This window comes from Garra rufa, chromosome 18, assembly GCF_049309525.1.
Source record: "Garra rufa chromosome 18, GarRuf1.0, whole genome shotgun sequence".
NCBI classification, from domain to species: Eukaryota; Metazoa; Chordata; class Actinopteri; order Cypriniformes; family Cyprinidae; genus Garra; species Garra rufa.
In genome coordinates, this window is record NC_133378.1 from 39,729,352 (window position 1) to 39,750,816 (window position 21,465).

The following is a 21,465-nucleotide window of genomic DNA, read 5'->3' on the forward strand; positions in this document are numbered from 1 at the left end:
GTCACTGTTTAACAAACATTTCACGTCAAGAACATAAAAGCAGTTTTGTAGAGAAATAACAATGGGCATCTGAAGCTAAATCAGGAACTGGTGGAGCCTGTGCCAAATCAAAAACACAGAGCTGGAATCAAAGCAAACTCACACAGTCAGAGACTGCTTCCATTTGGGCGAACTGGTGTTGTTGCATTTCTCCGTCTTTTTGGACTGGCCGTCCACACACACCTCCACGTACGGACTCGGGCCGAACCAGTTCTTTTTGTTGTCCTTGAGTTTGGCCGAGATCACTGCAAACAGGAAGAGCAAATGGTCAAAACAACACGACATGACCATGCTGGCTTTCAATGGATTTTTGCAAATGTTTGCAAACATGTTTCACTAAACAGTACCATAATAAAGCAATTTGTGTTAAGAGGCTAAAATGTTTTTCTTCTTCAAAATGAAAATACACTGTATTCAAACAGTGTATTTTGTTTAAATAATGTGCATTATATGCACAAATTTGAATATTGTATTGCACAGAAAATCTTAAACATAAAATGTTTAAAAAAACATGCATGCAAAAAAACATGTTTACGACTTAAAAAAAATACATTTATAAGAGACAACAGGGTTTTTAATTTTTAGGATAATAAAAAAATGTAATGCCTCATAAATTGTAAAAATACTCCTCTGAAATAAAAATGCAAAACAAACAAAAATGAATAAAAGTGACAAAGGATCATTAAAAATACTTCAAAAAATAAACTAAAATTAAAAAGAAAATGGTAAATTAATAAAAAACTATAGTAGTATTAAAAAATTATAAGTAAAATAAAATGTAAATAAATTATATAAATTTATTTATATGCACAAATTTGCATATTGTTAGAAAATTCACGTTGACTGCACAGAAAATGTCACTTTTTTTTAACACAAACATACGAGCAAATAAACCAATTTAAAGCCTATAAAAAACGAATTCATAATAAATGTTTGCAAACACGTTTCACTAAACAGTACCATAGAAACGCCATTATTGTTGAGGAAGAAGTACAGATGAAGAGGCTAAAATGTTTTTATTCTTAAAAATGAAAATACACTGTATTTTGTTTAAATAATGTGCATTATATGCACAAATTTGAATATTGTATTGCCCAGAAGATCTTAAACATAAAATTAAAAAAAAAAACATGCATGCAAAAAACGTTTATCGACATTAAAAAATATATATTTATAAGAAACAACAGGGTTTTTAATTTTTAAGATTAAAAAATTAAATGCCTCATAAATTGTAAAAATACTCCTCTGAAATAAAAATACAAAACAAACAAAAATGAATAAAAGTGACAAAAGCACATAAAAAAACATTTCAAAAAATAAACTAAAATTAAAAAGAAAATGGTAAATTGATAAAAACTAGTGTATAAAAATAATAATAAATAAAATAACTTTATTATTTAAGAAAATATATATAATTTTTTTATATGCACAAATTTGCATATTGTTAGAAAATTCACGTTGACTGCACAGAAAAGTCACTTTTTTTAACACAAAATGTTTTCTAAAAACATACGAGCAAATAAACCAATTTAAAGCCTATAAAAAACGAATTCATAATAAATGTTTGCAAACACGTTTCACTAAACAGTACCATAGAAAAGCCGTTATTGTTGAGGAAGAAGTACAGATGAAGAGGCTAAAATGTTTTTCTTCTTAAAAATGAAAATACACTGTATTTTGTTTAAATAATGTGCATTATATGCACAAATTTGAATATTGTATTGCACAGAAAATCTTAAACATAAAATGTTTATAAAAAACATGCATGCAAAAAAACATGTTTATCGACTTAAAAAAAATACATTTATAAGAAACAACAGGGTTTTTAATTTTTAGGATTAAAAAATTAAATGCCTCATAAATTGTAAAAATACTCTGAAATAAAAATGCAAAACAAACAAAAATGAATAAAAGTGACAAAAGCACATTAAAAATACTTCAAAAAATAAACTAAAATTAAAAAGAAAATGGTAAATTAATAAAAACTATAGTAGTATAAAAATAATAATAAATAAAATAACTTTATTATATAAGAAAATATATATAAAAATTTTTATATGCACAAATTTGCATATTGTTAGAAATTTCACGTTGACTGCACAGAAAATGTCACTTTTTTTAACACAAAATGTTTTCTAAAAACATACGAGCAAATAAACCAATTTAAAGCCTATAAAAAACGAATTCATAATAAATGTTTGTAAACACGTTTCACTAAACAGTACCATAGAAAAGCCGTTATTGTTGAGGAAGAAGTACAGATGAAGAGGCTAAAATGTTTTTCTTCTTAAAAATGAAAATACACTGTATTTTGTTTAAATAATGTGCATTATATGCACAAATTTGAATATTGTATTGCACAGAAGATCTTAAACATTAAATGTTTAAAAAAACATGCATGCAAAAAAACATGTTTATCGACTTAAAAAGAAATTTATAAGAAACAACAGGGTTTTTAATTTTTAGGATTAAAAAATTAAATGCCTCATAAATTGTAAAAATACTCCTCTGAAATAAAAATACAAAACAAACAAAAATGAATAAAAGTGACAAAAGCACATTAAAAATACTTCAAAAAATAAACTAAAATTAAAAAGAAAATGGTAAATTAATAAAAACTATAGTAGTATAAAAATAATAATAAATAAAATAACTTTATTATATAAGAAAATATATATAAAAATTTTTATATGCACAAATTTGCATATTGTTAGAAATTTCACGTTGACTGCACAGAAAATGTCACTTTTTTTAACACAAAATGTTTTCTAAAAACATACGAGCAAATAAACCAATTTAAAGCCTATAAAAAACGAATTCATAATAAATGTTTGCAAACACGTTTCACTAAACAGTACCATAGAAAAGCCGTTATTGTTGAGGAAGAAGTACAGATGAAGAGGCTAAAATGTTTTTCTTCTTAAAAATGAAAATACACTGTATTTTGTTTAAATAATGTGCATTATATGCACAAATTTGAATATTGTATTGCACAGAAGATCTTAAACATTAAATGTTTAAAAAAACATGCATGCAAAAAAACATGTTTATCGACTTAAAAAGAAATTTATAAGAAACAACAGGGTTTTTAATTTTTAGTATTAAAAAATTAAATGCCTCATAAATTGTAAAAATACTCCTCTGAAATAAAAATACAAAACAAACAAAAATGAATAAAAGTGACAAAAGCACATTAAAAAAACACTACAAAAAATAAACTAAAATTAAAAAGAAAATGGTAAATTAATAAAAACTATAGTAGTATAAAAATAATAATAAATTAAATAACTTTATTATATAAGAAAATATATAAATTTATTTACGTGCACAAATTTGCATATTGTTACCAAATTCACGCTGACTGCACAGAAAATGTCACTTTTTTAAAACACAAAATGTTTTATAAAAACATGTATGCAAATTAACTAATTTATAGCCTTTAAAAAACTACTTTAGATAATAGGAAACCACAGGGTTTTCAATTTTTTTGAATGATAAAAAAGTAATGCTTTATCAATTGCAAAAATACTCTTTTAATCATTACCATTATCCTTTAAATGTAAAAATACAAGTCTGTTACAGGGTTATAGTAGTTATTTATAAATAAGTTTGAATGGGCGCACCCAAATTACTGAAAATAAGTAAAAAGTAAAATAAAAATAAATCAAACAAACAAAAATGAATAAAAGTGACAAAAGCACATAAATTACTTCAAAAAATAAACGAAAATTAAAACGAAAACTGTAAATATTACATCAAAGCTAATTTAAGATATTAATAAAAACTATAGTAGTATTAAAAAATTATAAGTAAAATAAAATGTAAATAAATTATATAAATTTATTTATATGCACAAATTTGCATATTGTTAGAAAATTCACGTTGACTGCACAGAAAATGTCACTTTTTTAACACAAAATGTTTTATAAAAACATACGAGCAAATAAACCAATTTAAAGCCTATAAAAAAACGAATTCATAATAAATGTTTGTAAACACGTTTCACTAAACAGTACCATAGAAACGCCGTTATTGTTGAGGAAGAAGTACAGATGAAGAGGCTAAAATGTTTTTCTTCTTAAAAATGAAAATACACTGTATTTTGTTTAAATAATGTGCATTATATGCACAAATTTGAATATTGCATTGCACAGAAAATCTTACACATAAAATGTTTAATAAAAACATGCATGCAAAAAGCATGTTTATCGATGTAAAAAACAAACATTTATTAGAAACCACAGAGTTTTTAATTTTTAGGATAATGAAAAAAATTAAATGCCTCGTAAATTGTAAAAATACTCCTCTGAAATAAAAATACAAAACAAACAAAAATGAATAAAAGTGACAAAAGCACATTAAAAAAATACTTCAAAAAATGAACTAAAATTAAAAAGAAAATGGTAAATTAATAAAAACTATAGTAGTATAAAAATAATAATAAATAAAATATATAAGTAAATATATAAATTTATTTATGTGCACAAATTTGCATATTGCATTTGTTTTATTGAAATAAAATAAAATATAAATATGAGATTGTCTTGGAAACTAACTGAAATTACTAAATCAAACTGACAAAAAGTAATAAAAGTGACAAAAGCACATGAAAAAATGACTTCAAAAATAAACTAAAATAAAAAAGAAAACAGTAAATATTAAATCAATAATAAATAAAATAACATTACTTTATTACATAATAAAATATATACATTTATTTATATGCACAAATTTGCATATTGTTACAAAATTCACGTTGACTTTTTAAAAACAAAAATGTTTTAATAAAAACATGCGTGCAAATGAACTAATTTATAGCCTTTAAAAAAACGAATTTATAAGAAACAACATTGTTTTTCATTTTTAGAATAAAAAAAAACATAAACGCTTCACAAATTGTAAAAATACTCCTCTGTTAATTACTGGTATCCTTTAAATGTAAGAATACAGGTCCGTACCAGGGTTATAATAGTTACTGAAACTACTAAAACTATTAAAAACATTGCAATAAAATACAATATAAATACTAGATGAAAATTAGACTGCCTTGGCAACTAACTGAAATAAGTTTAAGCACTAAAATTACTAGAAATAAATTAAAACTAACATCTAAATAGAAATAAATAAATAAAAATGACAAAACTACATAAAAAAATATTTAAAAAAATAAAATAAAGAAGAAAATAAAAGGAAATGGAAAATATTAAATTAAAGCTCATTTAATATATGAATAAAGAGGAGTCACGTGACGCGATGCGAGAGGAGGCAGCTTAATAGCGAGCTCCGCTTCAATTTGCTACAATTATCCTGTTAATTATCTTGAACCGGTGAAAATTGCGACTATTCAGACATCTAAGTGATATTTGAACGAGATTATGTCAAAAAATTTGAAGTCCACGGCCTGTGGGGATATAAAGAGGCACTTGCGTTCATACGCGACCGACGCTTCTCAGGATCAAGATGGCCGAGGCTCAAGCGACCTCGAACCCGTCACCGAGTCTCTTGATGGGAGTCATGACATCGCCAACATTTACACGATTCTCACAAAAATATCAGGTGACATGGATGGAATTGCGGAGATAAGGAAAACTACCGCGTCGGTGGAGGCTAAACTATCCGCCCTCATTACAAGGCTGGATGAGGTTGAAAAACGAGTGGAGTTTTTGGAGGGGGCCGAGAAAGAGTTAAAAGCCAATCCACCTGCTACCAAAGTCGAGCTGGACCAGTTATGGGATAAAGTGGAAGACATGGAAAATCGGAGCAGACGCAACAATATCCGTATCGTCGGAATACCTGAAGGCAAAGAAGGCCAGGATATGGTGAGATTCCTGGACGGCCTTATCCCGAATTTGATCGATCCATCGGGCCGGCAACTGGAGATAGAGCGCGCACATAGATCTCCCAGTCAACGTCCAAACTCGACAGAGAGACCCCGGCCAATATTGGCAAGATTTCTTCGCTCTGCTGACAGAGACTTCGTCTTACGTGCAGCGAGGATTAAAGGCAATTTGAGCTGGGAAAACAACAACGTCATGGTCTTCCCGGATTTTGCAAGATCTACACAGTTGAAGAGAGATCGTTTTAAGGAATGTAAAAAAATTCTTCACACGAAGAAGGTGAGCTTCGCTCTTCTTTACCCTGCTAAACTGAGAATCGAAGCAAAGGATGGTCGCAAGACTTTCTCGTGTCCGCGACAGGCTATGGCTTTCATTGAAAAAATCGAGTAAACTTTGATATTGCTTTTTCTTCGGTCTCCCGTTTGCATTGGCAAATGTGAGGGGAGCTTATTGACTTTCATCGGATGTGATTTTTATTTTTTTTGGAGTAGCAGAAGTGTCGTGGTGCACCTCCTGAACGAGAGTCATGGACCACTGGATCAGTGTGGGAGGGACTTTAGATTATAATGTGCGCTCTGTTCAAGTTAAAGCGCACGTTTTTTTTTTTTTTTTTTTTTTGTTCTATGGGTTGTTTGGGACTTTAAGGTCATATTACTGCTTAACATTGATTCAGAAAAAACGGGCTTGGCTACATTTGATTTTAGATGTGAAGAATGTCACTTTTTGATTTAGGTAAATTATCCTTCTGTACTTGGAATGTGAACGGGTTGGGGCACCCTATTAAAAGGAAGAAGGTGGTGTCTTCACTTAGGCGACATAGATTTGATATAATGTTTCTTCAAGAGACACATCTTGCTAACCAGGAAGCTGAAAAACTTGGCAGGGCAGTCGGCGGATACATGTTTTGCAGTGAAGGATCGAGCAGCAGTAGGGGAGTAATAATTTTAGTAAAAAAACACCTACAATTTAGACTTGTTAAACAAGTAAAAGATACATTAGGAAGAGTTATTATGGTCTGGGCTGAAATACAGGGTCAAAATCTGCTGTTGGCTAATGTCTATGCCCCCAATCTTGATGATCACAATTTTTTCGTAGATTTAGAATCAAAGTTGCAAGTTGCTGGAAATCATTATGAGATTGTGTTGGGTGGAGACTTTAATTTATTAATGGACCCACTTCTTGATCATAGTGGCTCAAAAGTATATACTACACCCAAGGCAAGATTAACGCTACTTAGGATGTGTCAATATTTAGGCCTCACCGACATCTGGAGACTCTTGAATCCACAAGGGAGGGATTATACCTTTTTTTCAAATGCACATCAAATTTTTTCTAGAATTGATTTTTTCCTTCTATCAAGATCACTTATCCCTTCTGTTATCACATGCAACATTGGCAATATCCTAATTTCAGACCATGCCTGGGTGTGTTTACAATTGAGACCATATATTGAAAGGAAAAAAACATTCAGATGGCGTCTTAATAAATCCCTTTTACAAAATTCAGTATTTAAACAAATGTTAAAAACAGAAATGAATTATTACATAGAAGCTAACTGGTCATCTGTATCCTCAGTGGGAGTGGCATGGGATGCTTTTAAGGCAGTTATTAGAGGACGTATAATTCAATTTGCTTGTCATTACAAAAAGCTTAAAGAAAAAGAACTTTCAGAATTGGAAAGCAATATCAAAAGGGCTGAAACAAAGATGAAACATCATATGACACCTAGTGGTCTTAGGGATTTAACGCAATTAAAATATAGATATAATACCATTTTGTCAGAGAAGATTGAATTTTTGTTATTTAGATCAAGACAGACTTATTTTGAGTCAGGAGATAAGGCAGGGAAACTCCTAGCCAATTATATTAAGCACAAGGAGTGCTCTTCCATTATTCCAGCTGTCAGATCTGATAGAGGAGATGTACTTACTGATGCTACAGATATAAACAAGACATTTAAAGAATTTTACATAGACCTTTACAAATCAGCATCATCTTCTACTGAGGAGAATATTAGTACATTCCTGGAACCGCTAGACCTTCCTAGGTTATCAAGTGAGCAAAAGCAACTCCTTGATTCAGATATAACTCAGGAGGAAGTGATGGAGGTTATCAAAGCATTACCAACAGGGAAAGCTCCTGGACCCGATGGTTTTGTTGCGGAGTTTTTTAAAGATTATGTCACAGAACTTGCACCATTAATGTTAGAAGTCTATAAGGAGGCACTTTGGAGGGATGAACTACCACCAACAATGTCACAAGCTCTCATCAGTCTTATACTTAAAAAGGATAAAGATGCAAGTGACTGTAAAAGCTACCGTCCAATATCTTTGATCCAATTAGATACAAAAATTTTGTCAAAGATTCTCGCTAATCGCTTAAACAAAGTTATACCATCACTTATACATGTGGATCAAGTAGGCTTCATTAATGGTCGAAGTTCTTCTGATAATATCCGACGGTTCATTGACATTTGGTGGTCAGTAATGGAGGAGCAGACCCCAATTGCAGCCATCTCATTAGACGCCGAGAAGGCTTTTGACATGGTGGAGTGGAAGTACCTTTTTAAAATTCTTGAAGTTTATGGTTTTGGTAATACTTTTATTAGATGGATTAAGTTACTATATAAACAACCCCTAGCGGCGGTGCAAACAAATGGTTTAATATCTGAGTATTTTGCTCTGGGCAGAGGAACCCGACAAGGCTGCCCTCTTTCCCCATTATTGTTTTGCCTAGCTTTGGAACCATTAGCTGCTTCAATAAGAAAAGACAATGATTTTCCTGGAGTTGTAACTGGGGGAGAAGTGCATAAGCTTATGCTTTATGCTGATGACATTTTATTATTTGTTTCTGATCCTAGCAGATCTATACCCTGCCTCCTTAGAACAATCGATGCTTTCTCTAAGTTTTCAGGTTATAGGGTGAATTGGTCTAAAACAGAAGCTCTTGCACTAACTGCATTTTGCCCTTCAGCAGCTTTTCATCCTGGTAATTTTCAATGGCCTAAGTTAGGTATAAGATATTTAGGCATTTTATTTCCCCCTGATTTGAAGGATTTAGTGAGAGTTAACTTTGACCCCTTAATTAAAAAAATTTCCTGTGATATGGAGAGGTGGGCTCCACTTCCCTTGTCGATGGCTGGGAAAGTCAATGTAATTAAAATGAGTTGTACACCCAAACTTAATTATTTACTACAGTCTCTTCCAATACAAATACCACTTTCCTATTTTAAACAGTTTGATAGAATTTGCAAGAATTTTATTTGGAATGGTAAGCGACCTCGACTGCATTCTAATAAGTTACAGAGACCTGTAGAGAAAGGTGGTCTAGGTCTGCCTAATGTATTGTATTATTATTATGCTTTTAGTCTTAGACACCTGGCTCATTGGTCACTTCCCCCAGAGCGAGCTCCCCCTTGGTACAAGATTGAGCAGTCTGCCTTGCCTTCAATCTCACTAGTACAGAGCCTGTCCACTAAATTGGTTGGAAAGGTGAAAAATCATCCAATTATTTCACATTTAAAGGCGATATGGTTTAAGATTTCGCGTCTGTGTAGCTTTGATCCCTACTTAGATGTTAGCTCAAGCATATGGTTCAATCCTAAATTGTGTATTAATAAAGCTCCCTTTTATTGGAAAGAATGGGCAAAGAAGGGTATTGTTAAACTAGGAGACTTTTATGAAAATGGTAGTTTGAAATCATTTGAACATTTACAACAGCAGTACGATATACCTAGATCCCAGTTTTTCCGATATTTACAGGTAAGACACTTACTCGGTAGAACTTTTGGTTCTATTACACAGCTTCCTGGGTCAGCAGATGCTCCCTGTACAATATTTTCAATATATGGAAAGGGTCATGAAGCATCCAAGTACTACTCCTGGTTGATGCAAAGTCTCGGTGATGGAACTTCACAAGCTCTTAAGAAAATATGGGAGAGAGATTTGAATCTGACATTTGATGACGAAGAGTGGAATGGAATTTTAAAGAATGTTAAAACAGCATCTAGGGATGCTAAAATACGCCTTATACAGTTTAAGATTATACACCGTTTTTACTGGACTCCTTTCAGACTGTTTAAGCTCGGGTTAAAAGATACACCTTACTGTTGGAAATGTAAGATCGAGAATGGTGATTTAGTTCATGCTCTATGGTCTTGTACAAAAATTCAGGATTTCTGGAAAAGAGTTCATGAACACATTTGCTTGGTTTTGGATTTTCATATTTCACTATGTCCTAGACTGTTTATATTAGGTGGTTGGACAGACAACGAAATAAAAGATAAAAACACAAAATCCTGGGTCCAAACCAGCTTGCTGATTGGCAGACAAATAATTCTTAGGAGCTGGAAATCAGAAGATGCCCCTTCCCTTCAGGAATGGGCAATAGAACTTGCTAGAGTGGCCGCATTTGAAAAAATGTCTTATAAGCAAATGGACAAGCTAAACCTATACTATAAAAAATGGTCCAAGTACGTAACCTATTTGGAAATGGAACAGTATTAACTGTGTGATATATATTCTGAATGTGACAGTGTAAATGTGATAAATTCAGTGATTGACTGAATTTACCTATCCACCTTTTCTTATTGTATTTTATTTTATTTTTCTCTTCAGGATATAAGGATGGAGGTTTAATGGTATTTAATGATAGCCAAGCCGGGACCTTAAAGCCATAGTTGGGGATTAGTTTGGGTTGGGTTTTGTTTACAGGGTAAAATGTTGATTCTTTACAAAATTGTATTCTGTATTCCATTCTGAGATTTGCCTGAGAATCAATAAAATTGTTAATCAGTAATATATGAATAAAAACTAAAGTAGCATTAAAATAAATAATAAATTAATCAACTTTATTATATAAAAAATATACATGTATTTATAGAAAATAAGTTTGCATATTGTTACAAAATTCATGTTGACTGCACAGAAAATGTCACTTTTTTTTTTTTAACACAAAAAGTTGTATAAAACATGCTTGCAAACATAGCCTTTAAAAACTATTTTCTAATAAACCACATGGTTTTTCATTTTTAGAATAATACAAAAATTTAATGATTCACAAATGATAAAAATTACCAGTAATATCCTTTAAATATAAAAATACAGGTCGGTATCAGGGTTATTATAGTAACTTAAACTACCAAAACTATTAAAACATTTAAATAAAGCTGAAATAAAATAAAATAAAATAAAATAAAATAAAATAAAATAAAATAAAATAAAATAGTAGATGAAAATCAGATGTTGACTTGGCAACTAACTGAAATAAGTAGAAGTATTAAAATGAATGAAAATAAAAAAATAAAAAAACTGAAATTAAACCTAAAACAAAAAAATGAATAAAAATGACAAAAAAAAAAAAAAAAAAAAAATTATATATATATATATATATATATATATATATATATATTCAAGCTAATTACATATATTAATAAAAACTATAATATCAATAAAATTAATAAAATTTAAATAACTGTAGTATAACTGGTCACTGTAGAGTAGTTATTAAGAAACATGAAATATGTTCACTATGAGCAAAATGTTAGAAGAAAAAAAAAATTAAGAAGAAATAAAATATTAAAAATATACTATTTACTTTGTTTTTTTGGGGTCAAAGTTGCACAATCCTACTAAACAAATCGAATGTTGATTAGTAGTTTAATGTTATCAGTAAGTTACTAACTTTATTTCTTTATTATACAGAAAATATGTAAACTTTTTTAGTATCATTATATATTAATATAACTAGTAATATTAATTATACTAATTATTATATTAACAGAATTAGTATATTAATATAATGTTAACTTAACAGTCATTTACAAAAAATAACATGCACAGATAGTTTCTTTAGTTTGCTGCTGAATTGAAGCAAAAACAAGCTTTGTGTTGTGCATTCATATGTGTGTAACATTCTTTTTATTTTTTTGTGCTTTTGTTCTGCTTTATTAGAAATAACTGAGACGGAGAGGGAAAAACTGAACCTGTGCACCACTGCTCCTTTATTGCTCTGTGACACCGTCAGAATTTAAATATTAGTGTTTATTAATGTGATAGAAACATCAAAGTCCAGCAAATGAGGAAGAACGTCACATCAGATTAATCACAGGTGGAAACATATGCAAACGTACCTGTGATCTGCAGCTGCGCTTTCATTGGGAAGCCATTGGCAGGGCCTGCTTTAGCAACACTGCAGGCCATGACATAGGGCTACACTGAGACCTGCAAGCACAAAAACACACAAAACAACACGTTAACATGCTGCTGCTATTAATCCAACAACAATAAATGAAAGATCTAATGACACGAACCTGCAAAAAAAACAAATGAAGCAACAATTTCATTCTCAAAAGTGCTCATTATAGCAGTGTGGGAACTTGTAAACCTACTTTTTCTACAGTAGACCAACATAATCCTTTCGTTACACTTTTAGTTTTGAAAATCTATGTTATTTTTTGTATGCAATATGCATAAATTCATAGACCTAAAACTAATATTTAAAAATGTAATATTTAGGAAAATATATTTTTTTTATTCTTAAGTAAATAAAAATAAATACATTTATTTGATTAAAATGTCAGTAAAATCAGTCATATTGTGAAATATTATTACAATTTAAAATATCTGCTTTCTATGTGAATATATTGTAAAATATTATTTATTTCTGTGATCAAAGTTGAAATTTCAGCATCGTTACTCCAGTCGTCAGCGTCGCATGATCCTTCAGAAATAATTTGAATATGCTGAATTGTTGTTCAAGAAACATTTGTTTTGATAAATAGAAAGTCACTTTTGACCAATTTAATGCACCCTTACTGAATAAAAGTATTATATTATATATAAAATATTAATTATTCTTTAAAATTTTTTTTATACTTTTCAGTCTAATTTTTTTAATATTTATATAATATTTAATATATGGGACATTTAAGGATTTTTGACAGGCCAATTTGAAAATAATTGTATTTATTGTAATTGCTCAAACATGAAGAATGTTGTGTAAACACAGATTAAACATAAACCATCTAAAATTACCCAAAATTGCAAAAAAATCTATTCCAAATGATGATATTAAAATAAATAATTTTATATACACTACCGTTCAAAAATTTGGGGTCAGTAAGACTTGTAATAGTCTTTAAAGAAGTCTCTTATGCTCATCAAGGCTGCATTTATTTGATTAAAAATATAGAAAAAAACAGTAATATTGCTAAATGTTTTCACAATATTAAATAATGCTTTTTATTTTAACATACTTTAAAATAGAATTTATTCCTGTGACGAAAAGCTGAATTTTCATCAGCTGTTACTCCCGTCTTAAGTGTCACTTGATCCTTCAGAAATCATTCTAATATGCCGATTTATTATTAAAATGATCAATGTTGGATTATATCAACAGTTGTGCTGACAAATATTTTTTGGAACCTGTGATTTATTTATTTATTTTCAGGATTCTTTCATGAATAACAAGTTTAAAAAGTACAGTGTTTATTCAAAATATATATTTATAACAATGTAAATTATTTATTATTAAGTTTTAATTAACTTTTAATTATGAACTTAATACATCCTTGGTAAATAAAAGTAGTAATTTCTTAAAAAAAGAAAAGAAACAATAAAAATGTAACTAACTAACTAACTAACCCCAAACTTTTGAACGGTAGTGTATGTAAACCATCAATTGAATATAAAAGCACAAAAACTGCCAATCTGGGACATATACCTCAAAACGAAAACATTCTGCAGTGGTCACGCCACATGATCACCTGGTGATTGTTATTCGATCTGTTTTGTCCCATAAAAGACCAATAAAAAGATTTGAATTAAAATTTACAAGCATAGAATTGGCAACATCAACAAAACAAGCTAGCCTCCCACGAGTCACTATGAAATGTATAATAAAAATAACTGTTAGTTTTTTTTTTTTTTTTGAGGTCATACCACATTATATCCAAATTTGGTAAAAAAATAAAAAAAGGTTATATTTCATATATATCTTTGAATAGGTGTCAACATAAAAGTCCCAAAATGGTAGTTTCTTGTCTTAAAGTGAGAACATACATGAGAGAGGTACATCATATATATGGCATACTTTTTACACATTTAAACTCATTTTTAACTAAAAGAACGCAATCGGAAAGAAAACTTTTTGCAAAGCAGTCGCCAAGCAGATTCAAAATATTTAATTTAAGTAAAAACACTGTAAAATCTAGTTGGAAAAAAGTTTCCAAGTAAACTAGGTCAGATTAAATGACTATGACAAGACAGTACTACAAAATAATGGAATTTTTTCCAAGAAATGCATGACTTATCCAGCATGACAGAGGAACTGAAACTCAATGAAACACAAATCAAGCTCACCATACTCCAAAGCTGTAAACCGCAGTAAAAGATCAAACTAGACAATCCACATTGAGTCCAATATCCTTAGAGAGGAGAAAAAATTAGATTCTGCTTTCATAGCCATGAATGTGTTGTCAGCTTTCTCTGTTTCCTGTTGTAAAGAGATCCCAGATTACAGGCGCTGGGCTCGGTAACTTCTCCTCCAGTTACGTCACAATCAAACTGAGACGCTCACGTGTGTCTCGCACAAGAGAGAGATCAGAGTAAGATCTGAATAAACTTTCACTGGAGCTGATCTCTGGGTTAATTATTCATCGCTGATCGTGTGTCGGGCCACAACAACAGCCCTGAGGAAAGACCGAAGCAGACCTCACAGATAAAAGACGAAAAAACACCAGCTAAAGGCAGTGATAAGCTTCCAGGTTGGAGATTATGACAGACGTGTTCCTACATAATCTAAATGTCACTCGGCCAGCGAGAGAATCCACACAGTCGAGTCACAAGATGGGAGTTTCTAGTTCTGCCCGATCTGTTTCCTCTAAAGGTGATGAGCGTCGTCTTCAACATCAACACTTTCTGCTGTCAGTTTAATGTTCAGTCGCTCTGAGTTAATCATTGAAGAGTCAAACACACCTTTTCAAAACGTCAATCTGTTTGTTTGAGATACACAACTTGACATCTGATTTGACCAATGACGTGAGTTTGTGGGCGGGGCTATCTGTCAGATGGAGGGAGTGTCTGCTGTGATAAAAATGGACAAAAAATCTCCCAGAAGAACCCAAGACGAGTTTAGCGATATAGCAACCACCCAGAACACACTAGCAACTCTTTATAATCCAAAAAACATCTCTTAATATCATATTCGTCTTTAAAAACAACACTCCTTACAAAAGAGTACTACAGTTGAAACAGTGATATCATGGTACTTTTATTTACCACATAGCTGTCTGGAATATTTTATTTTTGACAGCATTTTATATCCAAATCTATAATCCTGTCTATAATTTATAAACAATTATTTTGGTCATCGTAACATTTTTGGTAATCTGTCAATTATTGGAGTCAACACTGAGCGTTTTTTAGACTATTCCTAATTCTAAAAATTTGTCGTTCTTAGTGTTGTAAAAATATCGATTTCGATGCGCTCAAAGTTATGCCCCTAGTACTCCCATTCACCGGCCATTGACCACAAAACTAAATCACGGTCAATCTCAAAAACGGCTCGTTTTGTCGTAATTATGCTTTTAGATACAAGTTTGTCTCATTTACAGTAAAAAAAACAGCCCAGGTTGCATTTTGGCAATAGTTATCCTTTAAATGTTGAAACTGGCAAAGCTTAAATGAGTTTAGTTTAAGTCCAGATAGCAACGTGTGCTGTTCAGGTCTAACCTGCACACGAGAGCTATCAGCACCCAGGAGATGAAGGACTAAATAACTGCTCATACTGCTAATGCGGCACTCACATTGAACAAGAATGGTTTGTCCACGTTTATTTAATCGCTGTGGTTGTAAGGTATTGGGAAGCCAGAATGCGCATCCATCAACAGAAACATGCATTCGCCTAACCCTGTTTGTTTTACGTGTTGTTATTTAAAACATATTACAGATGCGTTGTCAGATCCAAGTTGAACCGCGGTCCTGGTGCGCACCGAACCCTGGGAGGACAACGGTACGAGAACCGTTGCACCCCTAGTGGCGAGTGTGCTCCAGTGTGGCAGCAGAGCACGTAATCCAGCACAAAAAAATAAACTGCTACGAATCTTTTGCCATGTGTTTCATTTCGCACAGGCCAGTACCCAGTTATGGCTACAGCGATCTATCATGGCATATTAAAGAGCCCCAAAATGGTACTCATCACTTGAATTTCCTAATGAAATGGACAGAATTTGAAATCTGAGACTTTTTCATATTGAAAGTAACAAATGAGGTGCACTATGTAGCCTACTCTTCCAAACGATCGATTGGGATTTAAAAATAAATATCAGTTAATAAAAATGAGAATCTATTTAAATTGAGAAATCAATTTTTTTTTTTACCCATCCCTAGCATGTTTTGTTGTTTTTGTCACTGCTGAGTGTGGTATTGAACATGAAACGTGACGCAGCCTCTGTTCATCTGTTCTCTTCAAAAATGTATGCTGGTCCTGCAGGTTCATGATTAAAAATGAAAATTTGAACAAAAATAAAAGCAATTACATGCGTTGTTATTATAATATCAAAATTAAAATGACGGGTAATAATAGATTATTTTTAATCTTTACAAGTAATATATAAACCACATATATAAATCTGTCTATAATCTACAAACAATTATCTTAGTAATCGATTAATCTGTCAATTATTTACTTGATTATTCGAGTAAGCTTGATAAATTTACAGTCTCAATCTTCCACTATATCTAATGTGCGTTTTGTCTATAGAAATGTGTTATTCACTTATGTAAAGCGACGTCTAAAAAATTGACGTCTAGAATATTTGATTTTGAAAGCATTTTATAAGCAAATCTACTTTTGCAACTAACAGTTATTTCAGTAACCGATTAATGTCAATTATTTACTCGATTAATCTGGTAAGTCCATATAGTTTCTGTCTTCCACTATATATAATGTGCATTTTGTCCACAGAAATGTGTTAATCACTACTGTAAAGTGACATGATCTGATTAATCAATAAATGTTATCAATTACATTCATTATTCACTGTACTATTTACCACATGACTGTCTTGAATAGATGATTGTGAAAGCATTTTATAACCAAATCTACATTTCCAATTGAAATTTATTTTGGTTATCGATTAATCTTTCAATTATTTACTCGATTAATCAGGTAAACTTGCCACATTTTATTTCTATGTATATAATCTCAGTCTTCCACTATATTTAATGCATATTATACTATATTTAATAATTTTGTCCATAGAAATGTGTTATTCACTACTGTAAAGTGACATGATCTGATTAATTCAAAACTTTTTGTCAATAACATTCATTATTCACTGTACAGTGATGGTATGAAATGGTAATATATATATTATATCATATAGTTACCAAATGACTGCATGGAATATATGATTGTGACAGCATTTTATAACTAAATTTATGTTTCCAACTAACAATTCATTTGGTAATAGATTAATCTATCCTCCATTAATTGGGTAAGCTTGCCAAACTTTATTTCTATACATAATACATCTTCTGCTATATCTAATGTGCATTTTGTCCATGGAAATGTTTTATTCACTGTAATAAAGTGACATGATCTGATTAATCAATCATTGTCGATTTACTTTCATTATTTGTACTTAGTTGTTGCAACCCTAATTAAATCAATACTGTATGTTCAAATCAATACTTAAGTTTTGATTCAAAATTTGACATTGTCATAAAGTGCCATATTTAAAAGACTACTTGCTACATTTAGGTACTTTTTTGTTAGTAACTACCAAAACTAACTTTGGTTGGTTAGTCACATCAAAAGTGAAAAAAGCCTCAGGCTGAAGGACATTTCTTAACACAGGGACAGGAGAGAAGTCAGTGAATAAATGAGAAAAAGGTATTTGCTTTACGTATTTGAAAAAGATATTTAAAAAAGGAATTTGATTATATAACCCACATTACTTGTAAAGCATTACCCACTAAACTATTAATAACTATCCATTTTTAACTAATGTATATCTTTTTCTGTTAACACTGATGAATCATATGGTAACAACAACAACAAAAAACAGCAGATCTAAACATGTTAAACACAGTCACATAACAGCCATAAAACTGACATACTCTATAGATAGTTTAACATGTAATATGAATAACATCATTAAAACAAAACACTTCCAGAATAGGTCAACACAAAACAAAATTACCAAACTAATAGTTTCCTCCAAAATACCAATTACTATAGTCATTGCTATTACTGTAAACTAATTTATAAACATAATGCTCAGCTTTCAGGCCTTTACAAAATAATACTATAGTGATACTGTGGTATAGTGTGGTATAAGTTTGGTTTGGTAATGAATAGGTACTTTATTCAAACACTGTTATTTCAAGGTAATTTAAATAATACCACAATATTACCGTGATAGTTATTAACTACACTTAAGAAGTATATTTTAAATGTAGCATAGTAGTACAATACCATGGTATAATTGGAACTACCCTGGCCATAATACCATGGTATATGTAATTATGCTATCGTGTTACCATGATAGCTAGTTGTGGCTAATAACAAATAACAAAACTCCAGTAACTATTTTTTTTTGGGTGAAGAAACAGTGTTTACCGCGGTATTGTCGGTAAATGTTGATGGAGATCAGTCGAGCAGCTTCAGGACAAACCTGTTTAGCTAGGAAATATTTAAATCATCAAATCAGCTGAAACCAAAACCAACAACAAACTCAAGCTGACTCTGACATGACAGTATTAACATGCCACATGTGTTCATATATGAGCCGACCATAACCAGTACACAATAAACGCCCAGAAACATCTTCAGGCACATGTTATTGATTCCCTCTGACTCTCAATGTCAAAACGGAGCTATTTATATGAGATTCAAATAGTCAAAGTGATTGGTGGAGCTGTCAACACGACTCAGTGTCACTACAACGCAATACATACATAAGCGCACATTCAGACAGTAAACTACGGCACACAGTCTCGATCAGCTGACGGTCTCTTACCCGAATCTATCGGTGGGTCAGATGTGAGGCGTCAAGCCGAAACGATCCGTCTTCAAAGAGTTTATTAGACAATCCGTACCGAGCTACTTCGGCTCAGATCAGGAATGAACTTCCGCCATCTTCACGGCAACACGTCATCAAAGACGCGGTTGGGTTCAGCCCTTCCTCTCCAGTCAAAGTCCGTTTCAGACATTCAGCCGTTATTCCAGCAGAGGGCGCTTTATGGCCCAGACAGACTCAGGGCGTTTTTTAATACAGGCGTAAAAGTTTTTTTTTTTTTTTTTTTTTTTTTTACATATTAATTTTTTTGAAAACTCGTTTTTGGCATAAATATAAAACTATTATAGGGAATCTATAAATGTAATTCCAGAAAAACAGTTTTTATTTTGTTTTATTAGAGACGCAAGTATTTTTTACATATTAATTTTAAAGACTCGTTTGGGCATAAATATAAAAATCCAATACGGAAATCTCTCTCTCTCTCTCTCTCTCTCTCTCTCTCTCTCTCTCTCTCTCTCTCTCTCTCTCTCTCTCTCTATATATATATATATATATATATATATATATATATATATATACATATATATATATATACACCGGTATATATATATATATACACCGGTATATATATATATATATATATATATATATATATATATATATATATATATATATATAGTATTTTTTTAAAATGCAGACTTAAAAGTATATATTTTTTACATATTAATTTTAAAGACTCTATAAATAGAATAGAAAATCTAAATAAATAGAAAAATGCCCTTTTTTTATTACAGACGTAAAAGTATATATTTTTTTAAGATTCGTTTTTGGCATAACTATAAAAATCCTATACGGAAATCTATAAATAGTATTTGAAAAAATGCCGTTTTTTTATCACAGATTTAAAATTATTATTTTTACATATTAGTTTTAAAGATTCGTTTTGGGCATAAATATACAAATCAGATTGGGTAATCTAGAAATAGCCTAGTATTTTTTAAATGCCGTTTTTTATTAGCCTACAGACGTACAAGTATTTTTTTAAACATTAATTATAAAGACTCGTTTTGGGTATAAATATAAAAATCCGATGGGGGAATATATAAATAACATTTTAAAAATGCCGTTTTTTATTACAGACGTACAAGTATTTTTATATTAATTTAAATATATTAATTATATTTTATTTCAATAACATACACACTTATATTATATTTTAATAACATACACCAATATACGTTATACTATGTACATTTGTGTGCATTTTATTTACTTGCAATGCAGGTCACATTCAGATTATTTAGCAGCAGTGTTGTGCAAGTTACTTCCAAAACGTAATACATTATATATTACTAGTTACTGTCTTTTAATAGTAATTAGTTATATTACAATATTACTGTCTCTAAATTGTAATGCGTTACACTACTTTTAAGTTACTGTTGAGTTACTTTCATCAAAATATCCACAGATTATAAAATGCCAAAAAAAAGTTTATAGCTGCTCATTATACATTAAGTTTAGGATAGCTAGCATAAAATTATAAAAACATATTTAGGTAGGCCTACCGGTATGTCTATTAATGTTACGTTGTAGTTTAGGTTAAACACAGATAAGCACAAAACTCATTAATACTTTCAGAAATAACACCGGTAAATAAAGTGAAGTGTTATAATGTACAATCATTAAACACAATGAATAGCCTATAGGCTATTTTAAATGGTTTTCAGAACAAAACAAGAATGAAGAATACAAGTTGCTAAACAAGCCAAAACGAATGAGGGTAAAAGCGAAACTAAAAACAAACGGTGTTGTTCTCGTGCAGCCTACCTCTCTCATTCTGCATCAATCCAATTAAATGTGTCCATATTCGTGATGTATTTGAATGCTAAACTATTATGTAAACCAGGATTTGTACTTAACGCGCTTATAAAACATCCTCCTCACATGAGCAAATATGTGTTTGGCCCGAGCTCAGGCTGACGGCACGGATACTATGCAGTACGCACTATTTCATTTGACCAGTGACTGTATTTTATTCTTATAATTAACAGACTCAACTTTTGCAACGCTGTGTGTGCGTGAGGCGCCAATCGAATAGCGGATAACTCCGTCATTTTTGGTCATACAGATCATTTATAACTGCAGTGTGTTTACTTTTATTTCTGTCATCTTGGTTTCCTTTCCGTGAACTTTCGTAGAGCGCCACTCCACACAAAAGTGAACCAAACTCAGCAGCATATGTCACTCAGTCTTTTCGTTTTGAAAATCAGATATATTTTGCGTATTCATCCATTTTATATGCGGACTATGATTTAATAAAAACAGATTTAGTCATTTTTAGCTTATTATTTGTTGCTTATGCGCTCGTCCGTCATTTTTTCTCTTCTCCGACTCCGCAGCTCTCATCATTAGTTTAGTGCTACTGGCACCAGTCTAGATGTTTCTAGGAGTTACTCGTGCTGTTTCTCCATAACGGGAGTGCGTCCATCTCATAAATGTAGAATCCGTCTCTGCAGTCATCTCAACCATCGAATTCCAGCAACAGGAAGACAAAATATTTTACTT

The 21,465-nt window shown here is 31.0% G+C and overlaps 1 protein-coding gene across 1 annotated transcript in view; it reads right to left on the reverse strand.

Moving 5' to 3' along the window:
* The window catches only part of itchb (itchy E3 ubiquitin protein ligase b), a 44,601-nt gene extending 25,576 nt beyond the window's left edge, over positions 1–19,025 (reverse strand). The window contains exons 1-3 of the mRNA XM_073822767.1: positions 18,901–19,025; positions 12,007–12,097; positions 143–284 (exon numbers count right to left, since the gene is read on the reverse strand). Of these exons, the coding sequence (XP_073678868.1) occupies positions 143–284; positions 12,007–12,076 (212 nt within the window). The 5' untranslated portion in view covers positions 12,077–12,097; positions 18,901–19,025. The remainder of the gene's footprint in view (positions 1–142; positions 285–12,006; positions 12,098–18,900) is intronic.
* Between the last annotated feature and the right edge of the window lie 2,440 nt (positions 19,026–21,465).